The 25964-nt window shown below is 45.1% G+C and overlaps 1 protein-coding gene across 1 annotated transcript in view; it reads right to left on the reverse strand.

Annotated features, from left to right (window-relative positions):
• Positions 1-25964, reverse strand: part of LOC139539152 (Krueppel-like factor 12) — a 166141-nt gene that overhangs the window by 85166 nt on the left and 55011 nt on the right. Inside the window, exon 2 of the mRNA XM_071341975.1 lies at positions 12431-12512. Within this exon, the coding sequence (XP_071198076.1) occupies positions 12431-12496 (66 nt within the window). The 5' untranslated portion in view covers positions 12497-12512. The remainder of the gene's footprint in view (positions 1-12430; positions 12513-25964) is intronic.

Below are 25964 nucleotides of genomic sequence, written 5' to 3' on the forward strand. Positions count from 1 at the left end.
GAAATGTATTTTTTCCTAATATTTAATAACATCTAAGTGAATTATGAATTATTAGAACATCTTCTTAGAATATTTCCAGACCACTGGAAATAACATGTTAAACATAGCATAGGTTACCATACATGAAATAAACATATGCATAATGATGTATGAAATACAGGATCCATTTGTATTTCAATTCATTCAATTGAACTGCACTGAACAAAAATATAAATGCAACAATTTCAAAGATTTAACTTAGTGACATTTCATAAAAGGGAATCAGTCAATTGAAATAAATTAACTTGGCCCTGATCTATGGATTTCATATGACTTGGTCACAGATACCTTAAAAAAAAGGTAGGGGCGTGGATCAGAAAAACAGTCAGTATCTGGTGTGACCACCATTTGCTTCATGCAGCGTGACACATCTCCTTCGCATTGAGTTAATCAGGCTGTTTGTATCTGCCATGGCAGCAGCTACTCTTCCATGGGTCAGGCAAAATTAAGGCAGTTACACAATTTAAAAAACATTACAATACGTTGAATTCACAACACACTTAGTGGGTGCCCTCATGCCCATACTTCACTACCACATATCTACAATACAAAATGTGTACGTGTGTGTATAGTGCTTATGTTATAATGTGTGTGTATTCATGTGTCTGTGCCTATGTTTGTGTTGCTTCACACTCTCCACTGCTCCATAAGGTGTATTTTTAAATGTTTCTTAAATCTGATTCTACTGCTTGCATCAGTTACCTGGTATGTAGTCATGGCTCTATGTAGTACTGTATGCCTCCCATAGTCTGTTCTGGAATTAGGGACTGTGAAGAGCTCTGGTGGCATGTATTGTGGGGTATGCATGGGTGTCTGAGCTGTGTGCTAGTCATTTAAACAGACAGCTCTGTGCTTTCAACATGTCAATACCGCTCACAAGTAGTGATGAAGTCAATCTCTCCTCCACTTTGAGCCTGAAGAGATTGACATGCATATTATTAACGTTTCCTCTCTTTGTATATCCAACGGCCAGCCATGCTGACCTGTTCTGAGCCAATTGCAACTTTGTGGCACCTGACCACACGACTGAACAGTAGTCCAGGTGCAGCAAAACTAGAGCATGTAGGACCTGCCTAGTTGATAGTACTGTTAAGGTAGAGCTGCACTTTATTGTGGACAGACTTCTCCCCGTCTTAGCTACTGTTGTATCAATATGTTTTGACAATGACAGTTTAAAATCCAGGGTTACTCCAATCAGTTTAGTCACCTAAACTTGCTCAAGTTCCACATTATTTATTACAATATTTAGTTGAGGCTTAGGGTTTAGTGAATGATTTGTTCCAAATACAATGTAATACAAGTTTTTTTTTAATATTTAGGACTAACTTATTCCTTGCCACCCATTCTGAAACTAACTGCAGCTCTTTGTTAAGTGTTGCAGTCATTTAAGTTGCTGTAGTAGCTCACATGTAATGTGTTAGGTCATCTGAATACATAGACACACTGGTTTTACACACTGTCATGTCATTAGTAAAGATTGAAAAAGTAAGGGGCTTAGACAGCTGCCCTGGAGAATTCCTGATTCTACCTGGATTATGTTGGAGAGGCTTCCATTAAAGAACACCCTCTGTGTTCTGTTAGACAGGTAACTCTTTATCCACAATATAGCAGGGGTGTAAAGCCATAACACATACATTACCGGGCAAAAGTTTTAGAACACAAATCAAATCAAATCAAAGGAAGTCTTGAGCTATTGCTCGCCTGCGGTAGAGTATCTCATGATAAGCTGTAGACCACACTATCTACGTAGAAAGTTTTCATCTGTATTTGTCGTAGCTGTCTACATACCACCACAGTCAGAGGCTAGCACTAAGACAGCACTGAATGAGATGTATTCCGCCATAAGCAAACAAGAAAACGCTCACTCAGAGGCGGCGCTCCAGTAGCCTTTAATGCAGGGAAACTTAAATCTGTTTTACCAAATTTCTATCAGCATGTTAAATGTGCAACCAGAGGAAACAAACTCTCGACCACCTTTACTCCACACACAGTGTCACGAACGTCGTCGGGAGAAGGAGAGGAGGACCAAGGTGCAGCGTGGTAGGTGTTCATTATTTTAATAAAACAACAGAACACTGAACAAAACAACAAAAACGACAAACGAACAGTCCTGTAAGGTGACGAAAAACACTAAACAGAAAATAATCATCCACAACTCAAAATGGGAAAACAGGCTACCTAAGTATGGCTCTCAATCAGAGACAACGATAGACAGCTGCTTCTGATTGAGAACCATACCAGGCCATACACATAGAAAAGGAAAACCTAGACCTACAACATAGAATACCCACCCACATCACACCCTGACCAAACTAAAAATAGAAACATACAAAGCAATCTACGGTCAGGGCGTGACACACAGAGAGGCATACAAAGCTCTCCCTCGCCCTCCATTTGGCAAATCTGACCATAATTCTATGCTCCTGATTCCTGCTTACAAGCAAAAATTTAAGCAGGAAGCTCCAATGACTACATCAATAAAAAAGTGATCAGATGAAGCAGACGCTAAGCTACAGGACTGTTTTGCTTACACAGACTGGAATATTTTCCGGGATTCCACCTACTCATTCAAGTGTTTTTCTTGATTTTTAACCCCGGAGGCCGAGCAAACACGAGCAATGGACATTAGACCGGTGGAAATTTGTGCTCTGGTCTGGATTCCAAATTGGTGTTTTTTGATTCCAACCGCCGAGTGTTTGTGAGATGTGGTGTGGGTGAACAGATGATCTCCGCATGTGTATTTTCCACCGTAAAGCGTGGAGGAGGTGTTATGGTACTTTGCTGGTGACACTGTCTGTGATTTATTTAGAATTCAAGGCATACTTAACCAGCATGGCTACCACAGCATTCTGCAGTGAAACGCCATCCCAACTGGTTTGGGCTTAGTGGGACAATCATTTGTTTTCCAACAGGACAATGACTCAACACACCTCCTGGCTGTGTAAGGGCTATTTTACCAAGAAGGAGAGTGATGGAGTGCTGCATCAGATGACCTGGCCTCCACAATCACCTGACCTCAACCAAATTGAGATGGTTTGGGATGAGTTGAACCGCAGAGTGAAAGAAAAGCAGCCAACACGTGCTCAGCATATGTGGATATATGGAACTATATATGGAACTACTTCAAGACTGTTGAAAAAGAAAATAAGCTGGTTGAGAGAGCTGTCATCAAGGCAAAGGCTGGATATTTGAATAGCAGACTATGATCGATAATGTCAAAAGCCACACTGAAGTCTAATGAAACATCCGCCACAATCATTTTATTATCAATGTCTCTTAGCCAATCATCAGTCATTTGTCTAAGTGCTTGTTGAATGTCCTGAAAGTTGGTAAAAGGTTGGTAACAGACTGATTGGTCGGCTATTTGAGCCAGTAAAGAGGGCTTTACTATTATTAGGTAGCAGAATGACTTTTGCTTCCCTCCAGGCCTGAGGGCACACACTTTCTAATAGGCTTAAATTGAAGATATGGCAAATAGGAGTGATAATATCATCTGCCATTAACCTCAGTAATTTTCCATCCAAGTTTCCAGACTCCGGTGGCTTGTCATTGTTGACAGACAAAAATAATTGTTTCACCTCTTCCACACTCACTTTACAGAATTCAAAATTACAATTATTGTCTTTCATAATTTGGTCAGATATACTTGGATGTGTAATGCAGCGTTTGTTGCTGGCATGTCATGCCAAAGTTTGCTAATCTTGCCAATGAAAAAATCATAAAAGTACTTGGCAACATGAGTCGTTTTTTTAATGAATGAGCCATGTGATTCAATGAATGATGGAGCTGAGTTTGCCTTTTTTCCAAAAATTTCATTGAAGGTGCTTCAAAGCTTTTTTTTCTTCAGTTTAGTCACATGATCTCTCAATTTGCAGTATGTTTGCCAATCGATTGTGCAACCAGACTTATTTGCCATTTCTTTTCCCCCATTTCTCTCAACCATAAAATGTTTAAATTCCTCATCAATCCACGGGGATTTAAAAGTTTTTACAGCAATTTCATAAATGTGTCAAGTGCAACGTCTGTTTGCTCTTCATTACACACCACGACCCAACAAATATTCTTTACATCAACAACATAGGAATCACTACAAAACGTATTGTATGACCTCTTCAACACTGTATTAGGTCCAACCTTTGGAACTTTGGTTTTCCTAGATATGGCTACTATATTGTGATCACTTCATCCGATGGATCTGGATACTGCTTTCAAGCACCTTTCTGTAGCATTGGTAAAGATGTGATCAATACATGTTGATGATTTAATTCCTGTGCTGTTTCTAACTACCCTGGTAAGTTGACTGATGACCTGAACCAGGTTGCAGGTACTGGTTACAGTTTGAAGCTTTTTCTTGATGAAGCCAGTCAATATTTAAATCAACCAGAAAATACATCTCTGTTGATATCACATACATTATCAAGGATTTCACACATGTTATCCAGATGTTGATTGTGGCCTGTGGAATGTTGTCCCACTCCTCTTCAAGGGCTGTGCGAAGTTGCTGCATATTGGCAGGAACTGGAACACGCTGAAATTCACGTACAGTGGGGAGAACAAGTATTTGATACACTGCCGATTTTGCAGGTTTTCCTACTTACAAAGCATGTAGAGGTCTGTAATTTTTATCATAGGTACACTTCAACTATGAGAGACGGAATCTAAAACAAAAATCCAGAAAATCACATTGTATGATTTTTAAGTAATTAATTTGCATTTTATTGCATGACATAAGTATTTGATACATCAGAAAAGCAGAACTTAATATTTGGTACAGAAACCTTTGTTTGCAATTACAGAGATCATACGTTTCCTGTAGTTCTTGACTAGGTTTGCACACACTGCAGCAGGGATTTTGGCCCACTCCTCCCTACAGATCTTCTCCAGATCCTTCAGGTTTCGGGGCTGTCGCTGGGCAATACGGACGTTCAGCTCCCTCCAAAGATTTTCTATTGGGTTCAGGTCTGGAGACTGGCTAGGCCACTCCAGGACCTTGAGATGCTTCTTACGGAGCCACTCCTTAGTTGCCATGGCTGTGTGCTTCGTGTCGTTGTCATGCTGGAAGACCCAGCCACGACCCATCTTCAATGCTCTTACTGAGGGAAGGAGGTTGTTGGCCAAGATCTCGCGATACATGGCCCCATCCATCCTCCCCTCAATACGGTGCAGTCGTCCTGTCCCCTTTGCAGAAAAGCATCCCCAAAGAATGATGTTTCCACCTTCATGCTTCACGGTTGGGATGGTGTTCTTGGGGTTGTACTCATACTTCTTCTTCCTCCAAACACGGTGAGTGGAGTTAGACCAAAAAGCTCTATTTTTGTCTCATCAGACCACATGACCTTCTCCCATTCCTCCTCTGGATCATCCAGATGGTCATTGGCAAACTTCAGACGGGCCTGGACATGCACTGGCTTAAGCAGGGGGACCTTGCGTGCGCTGCAGGATTTTAATCCATGACGGCGTAGTGTGTTACTAATGGTTTTCTTTGAGACTGTGGTCCCAGCTCTCTTCAGGTCATTGACCAGGTCCTGCCGTGTAGTTCTGGGCTGATCCCTCACCTTCCTCATGATCATTGATGCCCCACGAGGTGAAATCTTGCATGGAGCCCCAGACCGAGGGTGATTGACCGTCATCTTGAACTTCTTCCATTTTCTAATAATTGCGCCAACAGTTGTTTCCTTCTCACCAAGCTGCTTGCCTATTGTCCTGTAGCCCATCCCAGCCTTGTGCAGGTCTACAATTGTATCCCTGATGTCCTTACACAGCTCTCTGGTCTTGGCCATTGTGGAGAGGTTGGAATCTGTTTGATTGAGTGTGTGGACAGGTGTCTTTTATACAGGTAACGAGTTCAAACAGGTGCAGTTAATACAGGTAATGAGTGGAGAACAGGAGGGCTTCTTAAAGAAAAACTAACAGGTCTGTGAGAGCCGGAATTCTTACTGGTTGGTAGGTGATCAAATACTTATGTCATGCAATAAAATGCAAATTAATTATTTAAAAATCATACAATGTGATTTTCTGGATTTTTGTTTTAGATTCCGTCTCTCACAGTTGAAGTGTACCTATGATAAAAATTACTGACCTCTACATGCTTTGTAAGTAGGAAAACCTGCAAAATCGGCAGTGTATCAAATACTTGTTCTCCCCACTGTATATCCAGAGCATCCCAAACATGCTCAGTGGGTGACACGTGAGTATGCAGGCCATGGAAGAACTGGGACATTTTTAGCTTCCAGGAATTATGTACAGATCCTTGTGACATGGGGCCATCCATTATAATGCTGAAACATGAGATGATGGTGGCGGACGATGGCACGACAATGGGCCTCATGATCTCGTCCCCGTATCTCTGTGCATTCAAATTGCCTTTGATAAAATACAAGTGTGTTCGTTGTCTCTAACTTATGCCTGCCCATACTATAACCCCAAACATGCAGATGAGCTTCCCTGAGACGGTTTATGACAATACATCTGTTGTGCAAACCCATAGTTTCATCAGCTGTCCGGGTGGCTGGTCTCAGACGGCTTATGGTAGAGAAATGTTATGAACATTTACTTCTCTTGCAACAGCTCTGGTAGATATTCCTGCAGTCAGCATGCCAATTGCATTCTCCCTCAAAACTTGGGACATCTGTGGCATTGTGATGTATGACAAAACTGCACATTTTTAGAGTGGCCTTTATTGTTTAGATTGTTCCAAATTAAGCAGCAGCAGCTGAAAAGATGAGCTCCTACAAATATTGAAATTTAAATGTTTTTTTAGAGTAAAGTACATCGAAAAAAAATCAAAAGAAAACTGCAAACTGAATAGGAGACCAAACAAGCAGCAAACAAAGAAGAAAGGCTTTTGAAAAAGTAACAATTTTTCATAAAATTATACCGTTTTCTTAGCTAGCTAAGTTGTTTACCTGTTGCTAGGCAGTTGCTAGGGACATTCCTGAAAGAAGCTAGCTAGCTAACAAGGAGTGTCTAGTTGGCAGAAGAGAAGAAGGGACAAAGAAGGGACAAAGTGGGACAAAATAAGGACAGAAGAAAAGGGAAAGGGGACATTAAGGTGAAGCAGTCCTCTAAAGACACAAAAGACAATAATACAAGAAACAACACTTCTATTGCCTCTCCCTCTACGATACGCACTTCCGGTTTGGTTTGGAGCGAGTAGTTGCATTCCGCTTTGCTCCACAGGTAGTATTACAGGTAGTATTACATTTCATTTCATTACAGTACAACAGTTTGATTTGTTTGATCTTAGCTGGCTACATAGCCGTCTTTGTATCCAAGATAATTGTGTAGTCTAGAGTAATTGTCGAGGTTACCTAGCCAGTTGAGGTTACCTAGCCAGCTACACTTTCAAACAAAGTCAACAACGCAGCCACTGCTAGCTAGCCTATTTCACCAGCCAGCAGTACTATATCATTTTAGTCAATAAGATTTTTTGCAACGTAAGCTTAACTTTCTGAACATTCGAGACGTGTAGTCCACTTGTCATTCCAATCTCCTTTGCATTAGCGTAGCCTCTTCTGTAGCCTGTCAACTATGTGTCTGTCTATCCCTGTTCTCTCCTCTCTGCACAGACCATACAAACGCTTCACACCGCGTGGCCGCTGCTACTCTAACCTGGTGGTCCCAGCGCGCACGACCCACGTGGAGTTCCAGGTCTCAGGCAGCCTCTGGAACTGCCGATCTGCGGCCAACAAGGCAGAGTTCATCTCAGCCTATGCTTCCCTCCAGTCCCTCGACTTCTTGGCACTGACGGAAACATGGATTACCACTGATAACACTGCTACTCCTACTGCTCTCTCCTCGTCTGCCCACGTGTTCTCGCACACCCCGAGAGCTTCTGGTCAGCGGGGTGGTGGCACTGGGATCCTCATCTCTCCCAAGTGGACATTCTCTCTTTCTCCCCTGACCCATCTGTCTATCGCCTCCTTTGAATTCCATGCTGTCACAGTTACCAGCCCTTTCAAGCTTAACATCCTTATCATTTATCGCCCTCCAGGTTCCCTTGGAGAGTTCATCAATGAGCTTGACGCCCTGATAAGTTCCTTTCCTGAGGATGGCTCACCTCTCACAGTTCTGGGTGACTTTAACCTCCCCACGTCTACCTTTGACTCATTCCTCTCTGCCTCCTTCTTTCCACTCCTCTCCTCTTTTGACCTCACCCTCTCACCTTCCCCCCCTACTCACAAGGCAGGCAATACGCTTGACCTCATCTTTACTAGATGCTGTTCTTCCACTAATCTCATTGCAACTCCCCTCCAAGTCTCCGACCACTACCTTGTATCCTTTTCCCTCTCGCTCTCATCCAACACTTCCCACACTGCCCCTACTCGGATGGTATCGCGCCGTCCCAACCTTCGCTCTCTCTCCCCCGCTACTCTCTCCTCTTCCATCCTATCATCTCTTCCCTCTGCTCAAACCTTCTCCAATCTATCTCCTGATTCTGCCTCCTCAACCCTCCTCTCCTCCCTTTCTGCATCCTTTGACTCTCTATGTCCCCTATCCTCCAGGCCGGCTCGGTCCTCCCCTCCTGCTCCGTGGCTCGACGACTCATTGCGAGCTCACAGAACAGGGCTCCGGGCAGCCGAGCGGAAAATGGAGGAAAACTCGCCTCCCTGCGGACCTGGCATCCTTTCACTCCCTCCTCTCTACATTCTCCTCTTCTGTCTCTGCTGCTAAAGCCAATTTCTACCACTCTAAATTCCAAGCATCTGCCTCTAACCCTAGGAAGCTCTTTGCCACCTTCTCCTCCCTCCTGAATCCTCCTCCCCCTCCTCCCCCCTCCTCCCTCTCTGCTGATGACTTCGTCAACCATTTTGAAAAGAAGGTCGACGACATCCGATCCTCGTTTGCTAAGTCAAACGACACCGCTGGTTCTGCTCACACTGCCCTACCCTGTGCTTTGACCTCTTTCTCCCCTCTCTCTCCAGATGAAATCTCGCGTCTTGTGACGGCCGGCCGCCCAACAACCTGCCCGCTTGACCCTATCCCCTCGTCTCTTCTCCAGACCATTTCCGGAGACCTTCTCCCTTACCTCACCTCGCTCATCAACTCATCCTTGACCGCTGGCTACGTCCCTTCCGTCTTCAAGAGAGCGAGAGTTGCACCCCTTCTGAAAAAACCTACACTCGATCCCTCCGATGTCAACAACTACAGACCAGTATCCCTTCTTTCTTTTCTCTCCAAAACTCTTGAACGTGCCGTCCTTGGCCAGCTCTCCTGCTATCTCTCTCAGAATGACCTTCTTGATCCAAATCAGTCAGGTTTCAAGACTAGTCATTCAACTGAGACTGCTCTTCTCTGTGTCACGGAGGCGCTCCGCACTGCTAAAGCTAACTCTCTCTCCTCTGCTCTCATCCTTCTAGACCTATCGGCTGCCTTTGATACTGTGAACCATCAGATCCTCCTCTCCACCCTCTCCGAGCTGGGCATCTCCGGCGCGGCCCACGCTTGGATTGCGTCCTACCTGACAGGTCGCTCCTACCAGGTGGCGTGGCGAGAATCTGTCTCCGCACCACGTGCTCTCACCACTGGTGTCCCCCAGGGCTCTGTTCTAGGCCCTCTCCTATTCTCGCTATACACCAAGTCACTTGGCTCTGTCATATCCTCACATGGTCTCTCCTATCATTGCTATGCAGACGACACACAATTAATCTTCTCCTTTCCCCCCTCTGATAACCAGGTGGTGAATCGCATCTCTGCATGTCTGGCAGACATATCAGTGTGGATGACGGATCACCACCTCAAGCTGAACCTCGGCAAGACGGATCTGCTCTTCCTCCCGGGGAAGGATTGCCCGTTCCATGATCTCGCCATCACGGTTGACAACTCCATTGTGTCCTCCTCCCAGAGTGCTAAGAACCTTGGCGTGATCCTGGACAACACCCTGTCGTTCTCAACTAACATCAAGGCGGTGACCCGTTCCTGTAGGTTCATGCTCTACAACATTCGCAGAGTACGACCCTGCCTCACGCAGGAAGCGGCGCAGGTCCTAATCCAGGCACTTGTCATCTCCCGTCTGGATTACTGCAACTCGCTGTTGGCTGGGCTCCCTGCCTGTGCCATTAAACCCCTACAACTCATCCAGAACGCCGCAGCCCGTCTGGTGTTCAACTTTCCCAAGTTCTCTCACGTCACCCCACTCCTCCGCTCTCTCCACTGGCTTCCAGTTGAAGCTCGCATCCGCTACAAGACCATGGTGCTTGCCTACGGAGCTGTGAGGGGAACGGCACCTCCGTACCTTCAGGCTCTGATCAGGCCCTACACCCAAACAAGGGCACTGCGTTCATCCACCTCTGGCCTGCTCGCCTCCCTACCTCTGAGGAAGTAGAGTTCCCGCTCAGCCCAGTCAAAACTGTTCGCTGCTCTGGCACCCCAATGGTGGAACAAACTCCCTCACGACGCCAGGTCAGCGGAGTCAATCACCACCTTCCGGAGACACCTGAAACCCCACCTCTTTAAGGAATACCTAGGAGAGGAGAAAGTAATCCTTCTAACCCCCCCCCCCCCCTTAAAAGAGTTAGATGCACTATTGTAAAGTGGTTGTTCCACTGGATATCATAAGGTGAATGCACCAATTTGTAAGTCGCTCTGGATAAGAGCGTCTGCTAAATGACTTAAATGTAAATTGTCCCCAGCACAAGGTGCACCTGTGTAATGATATGCTGTTTAATCAGTTTCTTGATATGCCACACCTGTCAGGTGGATGGATTATCTTGGCAAAGGAAACATTCTCACTAACAGGGATGTAAACAATTTTGTGCTCAAAATTTGAGAGAAATATGCGAGTAGAACATTTCTGGGATCTTTTATTTCAGCTCATGAAACACGGGACCAACACTTTACTTGTTTACATTTTTGCTCAGCATAAATTATATTTCCTTTCATTCTAATTCAATTCAAATTGGACACTTGTATTGGAATGAAAGACCCCAACTCAATTCAGAAATGAGCCCACCCTGTCGCAGACATCACATCTCCAATTACAAAACGCATTAGAATCAACAAGTTATTGATAACTGATATACTATTCATCATGGTGACAGCCATCACTAAAAATAAAACACTGGCTGGACTCCTCTGCACACAAACACAGCTGTAACAGCTACACAAAGCTCTATCGTAACCTAGCAACAGCTTCTGCACAGCAGAAGACCACTTCATGTCTGTAGCTGATGATTTTTTGACTAAAGAGCACTAAACAACAATATAGCATATCTTTGGACTCCTGTTACAGTACAGAGACTTCACGCAGTGGCCAAAACTAATTGCAATTGCGTCATAACTGGCAGCTTTGCAGCGAGGAATGGTAGAAGACCTACACTTTACTTACTACACTACAGTATGCATCCCATCTAAGGTAGCTAATTATGCAAATTAAGGGCAAAGCAAAGGATGAAACATACCAAACACCCATGAAAGTGTCCGTTTTTTGTGCATATTGTGGTGACAGTTTGGAGGGCAGCTATGCTCAGGTGGGCAAGAGCATCGTGTTACAGGAAGAGTATTAAGAGAATCGTGACTCAGAGAGAGAGAGGGAGCGAGAGAGCTTTCTTTGTTTTTCACTTCTTATCCTACTATGACTCGTATTGTTCGATGCCTGAAACAAATTTCTTGTCGCAGTTGTTGCAAATTGTGAAGAACCGTCCTTACATTTCATGCCAGTCCTGAATTGAACTGAGAAAGGATTGGAGCTGGAAGTATGTCTGAGGGGGAGAGTGGGGGATAGTGGGAGAGAATGAAGGGTGAGAGAGACTGTGTGTAGGCGCGTGAGAGAGATGGAGGGAGAGGCGGAGGGATGATAGTGAGTGTTTGTATAGATAGAAAGACAGAGCTGGTTGGCTTTAGGCAGAGGACTGAGAGAGACAGATTCCAGCATACAGCGAGTTAAGGAGAGAAAGAGACTTATAGGGAGAGACTGAGACTGTGTGTGTATGTGTGTTTCGATTTTGAATTGGAGAGCGGCAGAGAGAGAGGGGGAAAGAGAGGGCAGGAGAGACAGAGAAGCAAGAGAGAGAGAGAGATACTTAGTTTTGGGAGTTTTCCTTGTGTCTCTCCCTGAAGCAGTTACTCTGCCCCCCTGCCAACATGGATTCCCTGCTAGCTAAAGCAACCTCACTGTAAGTCCTTTATGCATTCTGACCGCAGCTGCTTAGCCCTCTCCTCTCCTCTCCTCCTCACCACCACTCTCTATGACCACTCCTCCGAGCCCCCGCACTCTCTTCCCTTGTACTCCCTCCCTCCCTCTCTGTCACTAACTCTCTTTCTCTTCCTCTCTCTCTCTATCTCGAGCTCTTCCTCCTCCCCAGGAGTGATTATAGGGCTATTGTCGATAGGAGGAAAGAAGAAAAAAGGAGGTAAGGAAAAATAGGAATTGTTTGGAAAACTGCTCTCTTACCCCGTGTTCCGATTCCAGGGGCTCGGCTTTGACTCGGACTGCAGGCATTCCATCAAGCATTAACATCCTGTTCTCGGGCAGTCTGTGAAGGAAGAGAGGGAGGGGGAGGAGGTGTAAGACGGACGCTGAGTTTAACCATGACTAAGCATCTTAGTTTGACTTTGACACACAAATACAGTAAAAAGCTGGAGCTGACGCACACCCCAAAAAAGTTGGTCGAGGTGCTGACTAACAGAATAGTAAACTGCATAAAATTACAGAAAGTCACACTACACATAGAATTATACGCAAGCAAATACTGTACACACATACACATGCTTACAATCAAATAGATATTACAGGTATTACAGGTATTGTATGTGCGCTGACAGAAACAAACTTAAACACACCGACATACAGTACACAAAGAAATAATCACGTCGAAGAACACACACACCGCGCTCTCTCTGTATAAACAAGCCACATTGTTTTTGTATGAAACTACTGTGTTCACTGACGTCACTTGTCTGAGTGTTCCAGTATGTTTACAACTAATCAATGTGCAATAGACACATGATTACCATATTTATATTCCCATAAAACTATAGCACAATGGCACAACCATGGAGATCCGATTAATTTCTATCTTGTGTTTTTGTTTGTTTTTTCCTGTGAAGCACATTGCGTTGCCTTCCATGTCTGAAATGTGCCGTATAAATAAAGCTTGATTTGATTTGATATTGACACAACCATACAAATGGAGGTGTCCCAAATAGCACCCTATTCGTACATAGTGGACTACTTTTGACCGTCTCAACACTCATGTATTATTTGCATTTTATTTCATGGTCCGTTTTGTTAACTACTCCTCAACTTAGTATATAATGATCATGATTGCATTGCACAAAGGCAAACGAGTATAGCCATTTACAATATATGTGCCAAAAATGCTATTGGGAATGTTTCAAGCTAATCACCAAGTCATATAGTAAAACACAATGTAACAAAGATACCGATCCATACTGTATAAACAATCATCCATGTTTGAGCACACAATGACTCGTCCAGCTGACTTGTCTTAATATTCTGCTTGTACATGGATGTGACTTGTCCCTGTAACCAAACATCACTGTTAGCAAATCTGTTCGCATATCATCAATCACACCAGGTATGGGGGAAGAAAGAGAGAATCATAGAGCAAGGCTTTAGTGCTTACACAGTGAGCTGTTTGTGCATCACTTTCTTTGTCAGCAATGCCTTTAAGTCCATAGGCAGGCAATCCAATGATTGTGTTCGGGAGGGGGCAGTGTAAAATAATATATGTATTTGTAATCTGAATATCGGGTTGTTTCTCTAGCCTGCAAAATCTTCCCCTGGACACGTTTTTATCTAGAGGTTGGTTTGGGATTCTTCATTGTTTTGAGGAAAAGATAGTGCAAGAAGAGAACAACACACTGAAACACTTTTCAAATCCACTATGACCCATGAGGTCTGGGGAACAGCGGAGATCATTACAGGTGATTTTCTGGATCATTGATAGTGTGGCTGGGTACAGGTGGAGAGGCAAATTGCTAGAGAAACAAACATTTTCTTCTGTTTCATGCATACTGACAATGACCCAGGTCTCTCCTTCACACACAGACTCTGATTTCCAGCTAATGCTTCCTAGGCTGGGATTCAGTCCGATCACGGGTTATACAGTAGGTTTTGCGGGTTTTTAAAAGCAATGTTCCCACGTTTGTGGAGATTTCATTCACGGTAAATGCTGCATATAATAGTTGCAATGCATTTCACCAGTGATCACATTGGATCCCGGCCCTAGTTGTTCAGCAGACACTTTTATCCAAAGTGACTTACAGTGAACCTGTACATTCAGTGTGCAGTGTGTGTGAGTGTATGGTGTGTGTGTGCATGCGTGCGTGAGCATAACGTGTGACAATGAATGACCTGATCGAATGTCCCACTCACAGTTCATTACGTCTTCTAAGAACATGATAATGAGTCGTACATTACAGTTCTTGGAGAGACAATTTGCTTAAGGATACATTATATGTTAATGCAGCCCTTTGAAATTGACAGCTTAGTACTTTCGCTGTCTCTAGAATAGCACATGAAACAACATGAACCAAATAATACTAGAGTACAGATACCAATGTTATAATGGATTTTCTCTGAAATTTCTGCATTGAAAGCTATTGAATGTCATTCAATCTTGTTTGTCTTTTAAAGTCCTAAGTGAAAACGTAATACAATGTATAAAGAAAATACTGCCTATGTGATTCTGAATCTGAACCTCTACCCCACAGACTCCTCTCACAGTAACAGGGACACAAAGTACACTCATTCAATAATATGGGCAGCTCCTTAGTGCTCGAACGACTCTACCTTTAAGACACTGTACTGTACCTTTAAGATGGCTCCTCGGAAGGAGCCAATGACAACAATGCATGTTCCTTCTCCCTTGGCCAAGGCCGACCTGAAGTAACCCAGCCTTTTTATTATTTTAGCAGGCAGTACATGGAGGAATGCAAGCAAAGCAAATATGCTCTAAACATCTCTGTTACACTCCACTTCTGGCATCAGCAACAGGATGTGTGACCATGTCTCCACTCAGAACCCCATCGAAAACTACTCTGGTGAGGACAGAGAGCATCCTTGGCTGAGTTAACCCCCAAGTGTCTGGATAGTCGGATAATCACATTCACGCATTGATGTGTACACAAACACACACACATATAACAGAGCTTTCATGGAATCAGACTTCGTATGTGATGAATAACATTGCATGCGAAATGAAGACTTGCATTAGCTCCCCGAAGTAATGCCTAGGCTTTAGCTCAGCATGGTTTTGTGGCTGGTTCGAACTATATATATTGATATTTTATTGTCCTAACTCAATACACATTCATAAATGTTGAACACATTCTAGGAATATACAGCATTATATACATGCAAACAGATTATATATATATTTATTATCTCTTTGCATATATAATTCTGTATATTCCTAGCACGTGTTCAACATTTAAGAATGGGTATAGAATTAGGACAATAAATAAAATAATAAAAATAAATATATATATTATATAGGCCAGTACTTCAGGAGACGTGGAGGAGGCCGTAGGAGGGCAACAACCCAGCAGCAGGACCGCTACCTCAAAAATACTTTATTTACATAACTATTCAGACCCTTTGCTATGAGACTCGAAATTGAGCTCAGGTGCATCCTGTTTCCATTGATCATCCTTGAGATGTTTCTACAACTTGATTGGAGTCCACCTGTGGTAAATTCAATTGATTGAACATGATTTGGAAAGGCACACACCTGTCTATATAAGGTGCCACAGTTGACAGTGCATGTCAGCGCAAAAGCCAAGTCACAAGATCGAAGGAATTGTCTGTAGAAGCAAAGATCTGGGGAAAGGTACAAAAACATTCTGCAGCATTGAAAGTACCCAAGAACACATTGGACTCAAATTTAACCCCCTAATAATCACTCCATATACATACAAACTTATACTTACGAACAACAACTTAGAGATTGATGTCCAAAATATTTCAAATCAAAATTCTGTGACATGTAACTTTTAAGTTGCATTTATTTGAAACTATCTACATTGGTCAGTCCAAAATTACTTTTTCATTCCGTCATGGAAATAAATGAATTTCCGGTTAGCAAATCATTTACGGTTTCTATGCATTTAGTTTTCCATGTGGACCAATTTATCAGTGAATTGTGAAAAGCTGTCCAAGGATTGTTCCAGAAGGTTGTGTTTTTAGGGAGTGATATTGGTGATTGTAGAACACGTTTCATCTTCTTCCGTATTGTTGTAGTGTTGTTAACTATGAAGCTGTTCATGTCCTTAGCTTTGTCTATGAAAATAGACACGTAAAAAGATTCCGGGAATGAGCATGCACATCTTCAATATGTACCCATTGTTCCTCTTTAGTGCATTTAACTACGTCCCAGGTAAAAGCCTTGGGTAGCGAGTTTATACAATTCGAGTCTGGAAGGTTAAAACAATCCTCAAACTTAGGAAAATGTATTTGCCCACATAAAGTCTGTTATGACTGAATATACTTTTTTTTAAAGAATGCCTTAGATGGGGTAATTGGTATTACCGAAAATATATACAAACGTTTGGGAAGAGGTTTATTCTACCTGCATGATTTATGGGAAGAGTATTCCGTTTAATTAAAGCTGCTTTCATATTGTTGAGTAATGGAATAAAGTTATATTTTATTTAGCATCCTAAGTATTTCATATTTTTTGTGGTCCACTTAAAGGATTTATGTAGATCGTGAGACATCTTCTTTTTTTTTTACCCCTCCACCGCCCCTCTCTTTCGGAGGACAAATACCTTCTTTTTTTTTAATAGCTTTTCTGCTACATATACATTTTACATACATGGTACTTTTATATAAAGCAGTCACATAACAATAATACAATACCAAACATAAGCTCTTTAATCCCACCCCTCAGCCACTCTCAGCCCATCCAACCTATCACCATAGACCACCCTCGATTGGTTTCCATGTGCTATATATATTTCAATTGTGCTGTGATGTTTCACATAATTGGTTATAGATATCCTTTTTTCTTGTTGCCATTATTTCATTTTTTCCCAAGTAAATTTTATATCTGGAGATTTTAGAGTATTCTGAAAATATTTGTATGAAAGGAGGTGTCACGTCTACTCCCGCTCGCCTGCTCCGGCGCTCAATGTCGCCAGTCTACTAACCCCCGGCCTGGCAAACCATCATTATCCATACCTGGCAACCATCATTTCGCACACCTGTGCCCCATCATAAGGCACACCTGGACTTCCCCTTTATCACCCATTAGGTAGTATTGTTTCCTGCTTTCATATTTAGATGCTACTCCTGTTTTTGTATTCATGCCATGTTCGTTCCTAATAAACTCACCGACTGCACCTGCTTCCTGACTCCCTGCGTCTCTGTCACAGAATACTACCTCGCAGAAAGGAACTATGACATCGGTGATCGGGAGCTCCTGGCGTTGAAGTTGGCATTTAAGAAGTGGAGACACTGGCTGAAGGGCGCCACGGACCTGTTTCTCATCCTCACCGACCATCAGAACCTGGAGTACATACCGACAGCGTGGCGGCTGAACCCGCGCCAAGCAAGGTGGGCCCTTTTCTTATCCAGATTCAATTTCACCCTGTCATACTGCCCACGTTCGCTGAACATGAAAGGCGATGCCCTGTCCCATCTCCACGATTCCTGAGTGCACCCACCATACTACCTTCCCGAATCATTGCCCCTTGTTCCACCAGGTCTTCCGGCACATTGGCCTTCCGGAGGACATCGTCTCAGACCGTGGTCCCCAATTCACATCGTGAGTATGGAAAGCCTTCATGGAGAAGCTGGGTGTCACGGTCAGCGTCACATCCGGGTCCCGGCCTCAGTCCAATGGGCAGGTGGAGAGGACCAACCAGGAGCTGGAGAGATTCCTGAGGAGTCACTGTCAGGTCCATCAGGGGGAGGGCCCGGTTCCTTCCCTTGGCAGAGTACGCTCAGAACTCACTTTTTCACTCCTCCACCGGGCTGTCTCCCTTCCAGTGTGTCTTGGGGTACCAGCCGACCCTGGTCTCGTGGACCCCGAGCCAGACCGAAGCCCCTGCGGTGGACGAGTGGTTCCGGCACACCGAGGAAGTTTGGAATGCTGCCCACGTGAGGCTGTAACGCGCCACCTGCCTCCAATAGGAGCAGGCAGATTGCCACCACATTGAGGCTCCACCAGGAACCTGCTGGTCCGCCTGCCATGCTCGTAGCTGAGCCCCCGGTTTGTGGGGCCATTCAAAGTCCTCCGGAGGGTCAATGAAGTAACATACCGATTACAGCTTCCCACTGACTACCGGATCTCATCCTCTTTTCACGTTTCCCTCAGGCTGGTGGTTCCTGGTCCCCTGGCTGATGCAGTCTCCCCCACGACACCCCTCCACCTCCCCTGGACATCGAGGGAAGCCCCTCCTATGCTGTCAGATCCCTCCTGGACTCCCAGCTTCGTGGGGGTCGGCTCTAGTACCTGGTGGAATGGGAGGGGTACGGTAGTCGACATTCTAGATCCCAACATCATCCGAGATTTCCACCTTCGCTGACCGGCCCATTCCCCTGGCCAGTGTCATCCTGCGGCTGGAGCCGCACATCCGGGGGGTACTGTCATGTTTACTCCCACTCCGGTGCTCGACATAGCCGGGTCTACTAACCACAAACCCCGGCAACCCATCATTACGCACACCTGGCAACCATCATTAACAGTGGTGTAAAGTACTTAAGTAAAAATACTTTAAAGTACTACTTAAGTAGTTTTTTGTTGTTTCTGTACTTTACTTTACTATAAAAAAAATTGCCAACTTTTACTTTTACTTCACTACATTCCTAAAGAAAATAATGGATTTTTTACTTCATGCATTTTCCCTGACACCCAAAGTACTTGGTCATCCCTACTGCCTCAGATCTGGTGGCTTCACTAAACACAAATGCTTCATTTCTAAATTATTAGTGTGCCCCTGGATATCCATGAATACATTTTTTTAAAGAAAATTGTACAGTCTGGTTTGCTTACTATAAGTTATTTGAAATGATTTATACTTTTACTTTTGGTACTTAAGTATATTTTAGCAAATCCATTTACTTTTAATAATTAAGTATATTTAAAACCAAATACTTTTAGACTTTTACTCAAGTAGTATTTTACTGGGTGACTTTCACTTAACTGAGTCATTTTCTATTAAGGTATCTTTACTTTTACTCGAGTATAACAATTGGGTACTTTTTCCACAAATGATCATTACGCACATCTGCACCCCATCACGAGGCACACCTGGACTTCATCACTCCCTGATTACTTCCGCTTCATCTCCGTTGTATCACCCATTAGGTAGTATTGTTTCCTGGATTCATGTTTAGATGCTAATCCTGTTTTTTAATTAAAAAATTTGGGAATTTTTCCATGTTCATTTCTATTAAACTCACCGACTGCACCTGCATCCTGACCTCCTGCGTCTCCGTTACAGGGGGCATTGAGTTTTCAATATTCGTCAAGTATATCATGTCTGCAAACAAGTTTAGTTTGTATTCATGTTCACCAATCCTTACTGCAAGCAGTTCAACTGCCAGGATGCAAACAGATTTTGAAGCAGTACGTTTACCTTGTAAACATGTGTGTGAGATATTTTCACTTTGTGAGATATAATTTTTCGTGTGTGTGTATAAATGCAGTCTTAATGTGTATTTAATCATTTGTTTATCTATACTTGCCTATCGATGTGTTCATTTTTGTATTGTGCGGGGCTCATTTGCAAAAGAGACTTTAATCTCAATATGACTTCCCTGTTTGAAAAAAGGTAAATAGGGGAGATTCACACTTGATATCCAGCAGGCAGAAACCCTCTGCAGATCTGAATCCACCAGCTACACCTGGCTGTTGAGCTGTGTGTGCATGTGTGTAGGTCTGAATCCACCAAATCCACCTGGCTGTAGAGCTGTGTGTGCATACGTGTAGGTCTGAATCTCACAGATACTCCTGGCTGTGTAGAGCTATTTTATTGTTGTCCAGTTTGTCCTTGGGCTTTAGGTCTTGGTGGGCCCAGATAGCATTGCTATGGCAACCACGGGTGGAGCCTCACTCTAGCGACTTGAGCGGAGAGGAGGCTGTTGAGAGACAGGTTTTTTTTCTTTCTCCTTTCAAATGACCACCTCACAGACATACACCACCACCTTTAACTAAAACTGTAGTTTTTCATAGGAATGTCAAGGGCTCGATTCAATCCGTAGTGCCGACGATCTTTGTAGAATGGTTGAAATGTAAAGGTAATTTCTGATTTAGACAACATGCACCATTTACCGTGAATGCAGTTTCATTCAGTAGTCTAATACTCAACAGTATTTCCACAGACCGGTAGTAGTGGTCACTTTCTGATCCAGTGGGGACTGATTAAACTGCAGGGAAATGGCATCCATATTAGGAACTCCCTCCCTTATGGAAAATCAAAGCTTGACGATTAGTTTATGATTTGAATCAGCTGTGTAGTGCTAGGGAAAGAAAAAAAAACTACCTTGGGTTCACCAAGACCAAGTTTGGGAAACACTGAGTTACTCTAATGAACAGTCCGGGAGCAGCTTCCCCACATGAAATCAATGGGTAGAACAGGCCAGTGGTGGTCCATGTAATGACCACCCAGGAACAGCAGAGAGGGAGAGTTAATGCTGCGTAATGAGCTAATGGAGTGATTCTTTCCCTAAAGCAGGACCATTGGAAAATGGTTATGATGTGCCCTTTTCTTTTGAAAGAGCTGTAGGATGAATTTTGAGGCTCTTGCCCTGTGTGCGATCAAATCACAGCATGCATGTTCCATAAGACAATGGAACATATCGACAGGGCAGAACTCAAGATGGAGGCAGGGCAGTTCCACTGAGCTAGTTGTCACACTTAATTTGTTTCAAGTGTTACACGTTTTTATTACTTAGCAAAACAGTTATAGGCTGCGGGAGTTGTCATTAAACAACAGGCAAAATCAAAAATCCTACAGGATCAAAGCATTAAAATCGCTAGTAAACCAAGCAGTAACATCTGCTGTTTTCTACACGAGGAGACAGTGCCGGTGTGGTGCCCTCCCTGAAAGCCAAGAGAGGATACATCTGCACATTGACTGACTGTCGAGACACGTTGGGCTGATTAGCCTTGGATAGTCAGTCCTCAAAGGTCCGTTTTTCAACTGTATTCCGCCAATCTATCGGAGTCTTCTGACTCCTCTACTGCCTTGCTGTGCTGTGTGGTGGAAGCCAGAGGTCGGTATCTGCGCTGTGACATAACGTCTAGATGCGCTGGGCTTGCTAGCCCAGGATTCCCCAGCCAGGTTGACATGTCGCCGGTGATTGACCATTCTACTGGGCTCACTGTGCGGTAGAGCACTGCAAGGCGACTGGGCGCGTTGTCAAACGCACTGACCTTCTAACTAAGGCAGCAAGGCCGGGCACACACTTGGTTTCTGACTCTTATAGACCTGTAGACTACAGCTGAACATCTAGATGTTACAGCAGCTTTTACCTTTCAGAAGGGTCTGATTGTGTTACCATTTGACTCCTACTGTGTCATACTCATAAAACGTTCTCATCTACAGGGTTTGGTCTGGCTAAAAACTGTTTGTTGTATCAGGTGACTGTAGTTTGGATTATTTAAAAAAATCAAAGTGTAGAGATTTTGGGAAGCAACAAATCAAGGTCCTTTATTATTCTTTCTGCTTTTGGTGTCATGAAACATTCACCCAAACCCAGGCCCATTGGCAATGGATGAACTTCTGACTCCAAATGATTTTAAAACTAGATCAGGGTTTGGACTGATGCATATTAATGTGAGGAGTCTGATGCCGAAAATGGACATGATAAAAGTCTGGGTTCACACTGTTGACCCAGATGTCTTAATTCTGTCGGAGACCTGGTAAATCAGTCTATAGGCTTGGATGGTTATAATGTTTATCGACGTGACCGACGAAGTAAGGGTGGAGGTATAGCCATTTATATTAAAGACAGATATGTGGTTACTGAACTAAGGTCTTTATCTAAACCAAAACAGTCTTAGTTTCTAGCATTGCAGTTATCGAATGCTGTGAACTTAGATTTAAAAGGATGTTATAGACCTCTGTCTGCAAAAGTAGTTCTCCGTCTGCAAAAGTACAATCCCTGGGTTCTCTGCATGAACTGATGTGTGGTTGGGGGAAAAATTAAATGGTGCTTATGGGCGATTTAAACTGGGACTGGTTATCTCCAAACTACGAGGACATAAGAGGACTGCAATACCCCGAATTTTACTGAAATCATAAATGCACTCACACAACTCAATCCAAAAGACATCTCTAAGTCAACACTTATTGAAATTTTAACTAACAATCTGCAAAAATACTCGGCCGTTGGTATTTTCAGTAATGATTTTAAGTGATCATTGCGCAGTTGCTTGCATTAGAGACGCTAAAATCCCCAAAGTGCCCCCTCGGTTCATAGTCAAACTACATTTTACGCAGTTCTGTGAGCAGGCATTCCTGCATGAACTTTATGCATGCAACTTGGATAGGATTGCACTTATTCCAGACCACGAAGAGGCATTCTCCTATTTTCATTCCATGTTTTCTACTGTCTGTGATACACACGCCACTCTCAAAAAGTACCGGATAAGAGGTAGACACAATCCCTGGTTTACAGGGGAATTATCTGATTTGATCCATAAACGAAATACACAATGGGCCAAAGCCATAAATGGTCATTCCCAAACTGAATGGCAGTTATTCAGAGCACTGAGAAATAAGTGCACCTTGTTAATACGGAAATGCAAATCTAGCTTCTATTACGAATCTGCCAAGGCAAACCTCAATAACCTGATGAAACTTTTTGAAAACCATTAAATCCATGAATGCTAACACAAACTCCTCTGGTCTTCCGCTGAAGTTGACCTCAAATTCAATGGACGTGATGAACAAGAATAAACTGCTTGACATGTTTAATGAGCATTTTGCTAAAGCCGGGCATTCATTTGATAATGAACTCTTTACTAACATCTCGAATGAGGCTGTGAATGAAACTGCCACATGCCGGCCTACGGGTCGTCTATTTCATTTTGCCGAGAATGAGCTTCCAAAAGTTGTAAAGGCACTCAAATCTATTGATATTAAGAAAGATGTCACGCCCTGGCCTTAGTATTCTTTGTTTTCTTAATTATTTTAGTTAGGTCAGGGTGTGACATGGGGAATGTATGTGTTTTTTGTAGTGTCTAGGGTGGTTGTAAGGTTTAGGGGGTTTATTAGAGTAGTTGGGTTTATGTTTAGTATAGTAGTCTAGCTGTGTCTATGGTTGAGTGTAGGTATCTAGGAAAGTCTATGGTTGCCTGAATTGGGTCTCAATTAGAGACAGCTGGTTATTGTTGTCTCTGATTGGGAGCCATATTTAAGGCAACCATAGGCTTTAGCTGTTTGTGGGGAATTGTCTATGTTGAACGTAAGTAGCTTGTGTGTGCACTTTCGTTTGTAGCTTCACGGTCGTTTGTTGTTTCGTATAGTTTGTATAAGTGTTTCGTGTTCATCTTCGTCGTTCAAATAAAAAGAAGATGGCTTATTTTCCACATGCTGCGTTTTGGTCCGTCTCTCCTCCACACGATCGTGACAGAATTCCCCACCAACCATGGATCAAGCAGCATGAGCGGAACCAACAACAGCGGCAAAGTAACCAGGACTCGTGGACATGGGAGGAAATATTGGACGGAAAAGGACCCTGGGCTCAACCAGGAGAATATCGCCGTCCCAAAGCTGAGCTGGAGGCAGCGAAAGAGGAGAGGCGGCGATATGAGGAGGCAGCAAGGAAACACGTCTGGAAGCCCGTAAGTCAAACCCAAAAATGTATTGGGGGGGGGGCTCTCGGGTTGTTTAGTTGGGTCAGTCGGGAGACGTGAGCCAACTCCTCCTGCTTACCGTAAGGAGCCGGTGAGGGCGGATTTGGAGGTGAGTGACGCAGAGACAGTAAAGGAGTTAATGGAGAAATTGGAGGAGAGAGTTATGAGGGATGTACTGGTTTGGTGCATGAGGCACGGCATTCGTCCGAATGAACGTGTTGGTGAGTTAATGTCACCGGGAACAGCTCTCCATACTCGTCCTGAGGAGCGTGCTAGCCGTCTGGTTAAGACAGTTCCTACAGCACGCACAAAGCCTCCTGTGTGTCTCCAGAGTCCTGTGCGTCCTGTTACTGCTCCTCGCACTAGCCCTGTGGTGTGTGTTCCCAGCCCAGTACCACCAGTGCTGACACCACGCACCAGGCTTCCAGTGCGTCTCCAGAGCCCTGTTCCTCCTCCACGCACTCTCCCTGTGGTGCGTGTCTCCAGCCCAGTGCCTCCAGTCCCGGCACCACGCATCAAGCCTCCTGTGCGTCTCCAGAGCCCTGTACGCACTGATCCTTCTCCCCGCACTCGTCCTGAGGTGCGTGCCCTCAGCCCGGTACCACCAGTTCCGGTACCACGCACCAGTCCTATAGTGCGCCTTGAGAACTCAGTGTGCCCTGTCCCTGCTCCCCGCACTAGCCTTGAGGTGCGTGTCTCCAGTCCGGTACCACCAGTTCCGGTACCACGCACCAAGCCTCATGTGCGTCTCCAGAGCCCTGTACGCACTGTTCCTTCTCCCCGTACTCGCCCTGTTGTGCGTGCCCTCAGCCCGGTACCACCAGTGCCGGTACCACACATCAGGCCTATAGTACGCCTTGAGAGTCCAGTGTGCCCTGTTGTTGTTCCCCGCACTAGCCTGAAGGTGCGTGCCCTCAGCCCGGTACCACCAGTTCCGGTACCACGCACCAGTCCTATAGTGCGCCTTGAGAACTCAGTGTGCCCTGTCCCTGCTCCCCGCACTAGCCTTGAGGTGCGTGTCTCCAGTCCGGTACCACCAGTTCCGGTACCACGCACCAGGCCTACAGTGCGTCTCAGCCGGCCAGAGTCTGCCGTCTGCCCAACGGCGCCTGAACTGCCCGTCTGCCAAGCGGCGCCTGAACTGCCCGTCTGCCAAGCGGCGCCTGAACTGCCCGTCTGCCAAGCGGCGCCTGAACTGCCCGTCTGCCAAGCGGCGCCTGAACTGCCCGTCTGCCAAGCGGCGCCTGAACTGCCCGTCTGCCAAGCGGCGCCTGAACTGCCCGTCTGCCCAACGGCGCCTGAACTGCCCGTCTGCCCAACGCCGTCTGAACTGTCCGTCTGCCAAGCGCCGCATGAACTGCCCGTCTGTATTGAGCCTTCAAAGCCGCCCGTCTGCCATGAGCCTGCAAAGCCGCCCGTCTGCCATGAGCCTACAGAGCCTTCCGCCAGACCGGATCAGCCAGAGCCTTCCGCCAGACCGGATCAGCCAGAGCCTTCCGCCAGACCGGATCAGCCAGAGCCTTCCGCCAGACCGGATCAGCCAGAGCCTTCCGCCAGACCGGATCAGCCAGAGCCTTCCGCCAGACCGGATCAGCCAGAGCCTTCCGCCAGACCGGATCAGCCAGAGCCTTCCGCCAGACCGGATCAGCCAGAGCCGTCAGCGAGCCATGACCAGCCAGAGCCGTCAGCGAGCCATGACCAGCCAGAGCCGTCAGCGAGCCATGACCAGCCAGAGCCGTCAGCGAGCCATGACCAGCCAGAGCCGTCAGCGAGCCATGACCAGCCAGAGCCGTCAGCCAGCCATGACCCGCCAGAGCCGTCATCCAGCCAGGATCCGCCAGAGCCGTCATCCAGCCAGGATCCGCCAGAGCCGTCATCCAGCCAGGATCCGCCAGAGCCGTCATCCAGCCAGGATCCGCCAGAGCCGTCATCCAGCCAGGATCCGCCAGAGCCGTCATCCAGCCAGGATCCGCCAGAGCCGTCATCCAGCCAGGATCCGCCAGCGCCAGCCAGGATCCGCCCCTTATCCTGGTGCTGCCCCTTATCCTGGTGCTGCCCCTTATCCTGGTGCTGCCCCTTATCCTGGTGCTGCCCCTTATCCTGGTGCTGCCCCTTATCCTGGTGCTGCCCCTTATCCTGGTGCTGCCCCTTAGT

Source organism: Salvelinus alpinus, chromosome 14 (assembly GCF_045679555.1).
Source record: "Salvelinus alpinus chromosome 14, SLU_Salpinus.1, whole genome shotgun sequence".
NCBI classification, from domain to species: Eukaryota; Metazoa; Chordata; class Actinopteri; order Salmoniformes; family Salmonidae; genus Salvelinus; species Salvelinus alpinus.